General features: G+C 44.0%; 1 protein-coding gene across 5 annotated transcripts in view; it reads right to left on the bottom strand.

The window, feature by feature from the left end:
• The window catches only part of Mak (male germ cell associated kinase), a 64,578-nt gene that overhangs the window by 52,278 nt on the left and 10,199 nt on the right, over positions 1 to 2,101 (bottom strand). For all 5 annotated transcript variants that reach the window (XM_004628365.2, XM_004628366.2, XM_004628367.2 and 2 more), the window contains exon 2: positions 1,125 to 1,425. In XM_004628365.2, coding sequence (XP_004628422.1) covers positions 1,125 to 1,225 — 101 coding nt within the window. In that variant the 5' untranslated portion in view covers positions 1,226 to 1,425. The remainder of the gene's footprint in view (positions 1 to 1,124; positions 1,426 to 2,101) is intronic.

Below are 2,101 nucleotides of genomic sequence, written 5' to 3'. Positions count from 1 at the left end.
ACCCAATACTATTATGGTCTACTGGACTCTTTTAGAATATTTTGCTGAGTTAACACACCTATAATATTCAAATGACAGAACTAAACAAAAAAGGGGATACAGATGAATTTTGTATCTGTGTATTCAAAATGGTCAGGATAGTTATATAGTTATATACTTTTAATGAATAGAGGGATTTATTCTAATAGTATTTGTAAATAGGATACCATGTCCGCATCTTGTACAGCAATTAACCACTAGGAAGAATGTATGCAATGTGTTAATTATTGAAACTGTCCTACCAATTTGGTTTGAAACTATTTCACTGTTATTTGTTTCTTAATAAAATTATGGGAAAATTTTTTTTTAAAAATCTTTGATTTAGTTATTTGGTACAGGGTCTCACTACGCAACTTAGATTCCATACTGATCCTCCTGTCTCAGTCTCAGCGTTGGGATTACAGGCGTGCGCCATCATCCCAGTTTTGGTGGCTGGCCCAGCAAGGGCCTAGCACGGCATGTGGTATGAGGGATGGACCCAAGTCTTTGCACTTGCCAGGCATGCGCTCAGACCGCTGAGCTATCTCCCCAGCCGTAAATAAAATATTATTTTAAGAGCTTCATTTATTTTCACTACACTGGGCACTGAATGCAGGGGCTTCTTACTAAGCTACAGGTCCAGCCATTTTTTACTTTTTGTTTTGAGACGAGATCAAAGTCATTAGATTGTCCAGCCTGGGCTCAAACTTTGTACCCTCCTGCCTCAGCCTCCCCGGGTGCTGGGATTACAGGCATGTACCACCACACCTCATTTAGAGGCCTATAACTTGAAAGAAATGTTAAACTACTCAAAATTTGAAAACATTCATTACTTACAGTTTCAGTACACATGTGTGAGGTACGAAAAGAGGTACTCTTAAGATGTATGGTTTAGGAATGTATCTGGACAAAGGGGAAACTTAAAGAAACAGACATCAAGATGTTCCTTCTTGGTAATTTCCTTATTGTCCACTAGTGACCCTAGCCAGGATTGTGAGCCAGACCCCTCTCTTCATGCAGAAAAGTTCTCCAACACACGAAGGACACGCCATGGTGATGCACAGATGACCACCTCACACCACTGCCCCGCGGCGACGCTCACGCACCTCTTGATGGCCACCAGCTCTCCCGACTCATTGCTTTTGCCCATCAGCACGCTCCCATAGGTGCCGTCGCCCAGCTGCCGCATGGTGGTGTAGCGGTTCATGGCAGAAGAGGGCCACCTTCCTTCTGGGCCAGGAACGCACACACTCCTTCGTTTGCTTGCCTTTGCCCCTGCTGTGCTGCTGCTATACTGGTGACAGGTCTGTCATCATTAAGTACAGGCCCGTCCTCGAGCTGTGCAGGCTCATGACACGCGGCAGCCAGAGTCCAGCAAAGGAACACCACTCCCTTCTTATGAACACGCTGTGAGAAAGAAAACAAGACTAGCGTGAGTCTTCGTGGAGGAGCCTCTGCAACGTATTTCCTGGTGACCTACAGCACAGAGAAAGATGAGAAAAGTGTAAATATGCGTGTCAGCTATGCAGACAATATATATAAATTTATATTTTGTAAATATATCTGTACTACGTGGATTGAAGATCACGTATAATATACTGACAGTATTAATGCACTATTTCATTTACATTGTAGTAAGTTACTTAGTCTACCATTGTTCAATATTGGTTTAATGATTTGTATGATTCCTCTTTTTTGGGGGGAGGTATAACCTATATTGTTCCAAGTAAAATCTTGGAAAAATCTGGTTTTTAAACTATTGGGTCCTTGAGCTAGGCCTGCTGGTACACACCTGCAACCCCACAACTCTGGGGACTGAGGCAGCAAGAGCATAAATTTGAGCCCCGCATGGCCAACTTGGTGAGATCTTCTCTCAAAACATAAGGGCCAGTGAGATAGCTCAATGGACTAAGTGTCTGCTTAGGCAAGCACAGGGACCGGGGGCGGGTGGGGGGCTCAATCTCTAGAACCACATGCTGTGCCAGCCCTGCCCCCGAGACTAGGCATGGTGACGTACGCTTATAATCCCAGCAGTGCTAGCAAGGCTGAAAACAAGAGGATCACTACAATTCTGAGCTATGTA

The sequence above is a fragment of the Octodon degus genome, unplaced genomic scaffold (genome assembly GCF_000260255.1).
Source record: "Octodon degus isolate 3935 unplaced genomic scaffold, OctDeg1.0 scaffold00023, whole genome shotgun sequence".
NCBI lineage: Eukaryota > Metazoa > Chordata > Mammalia > Rodentia > Octodontidae > Octodon > Octodon degus.
Note: the sequence above shows the minus strand (reverse complement) of the source record. Positions and strands in the feature narration are given on the sequence as shown.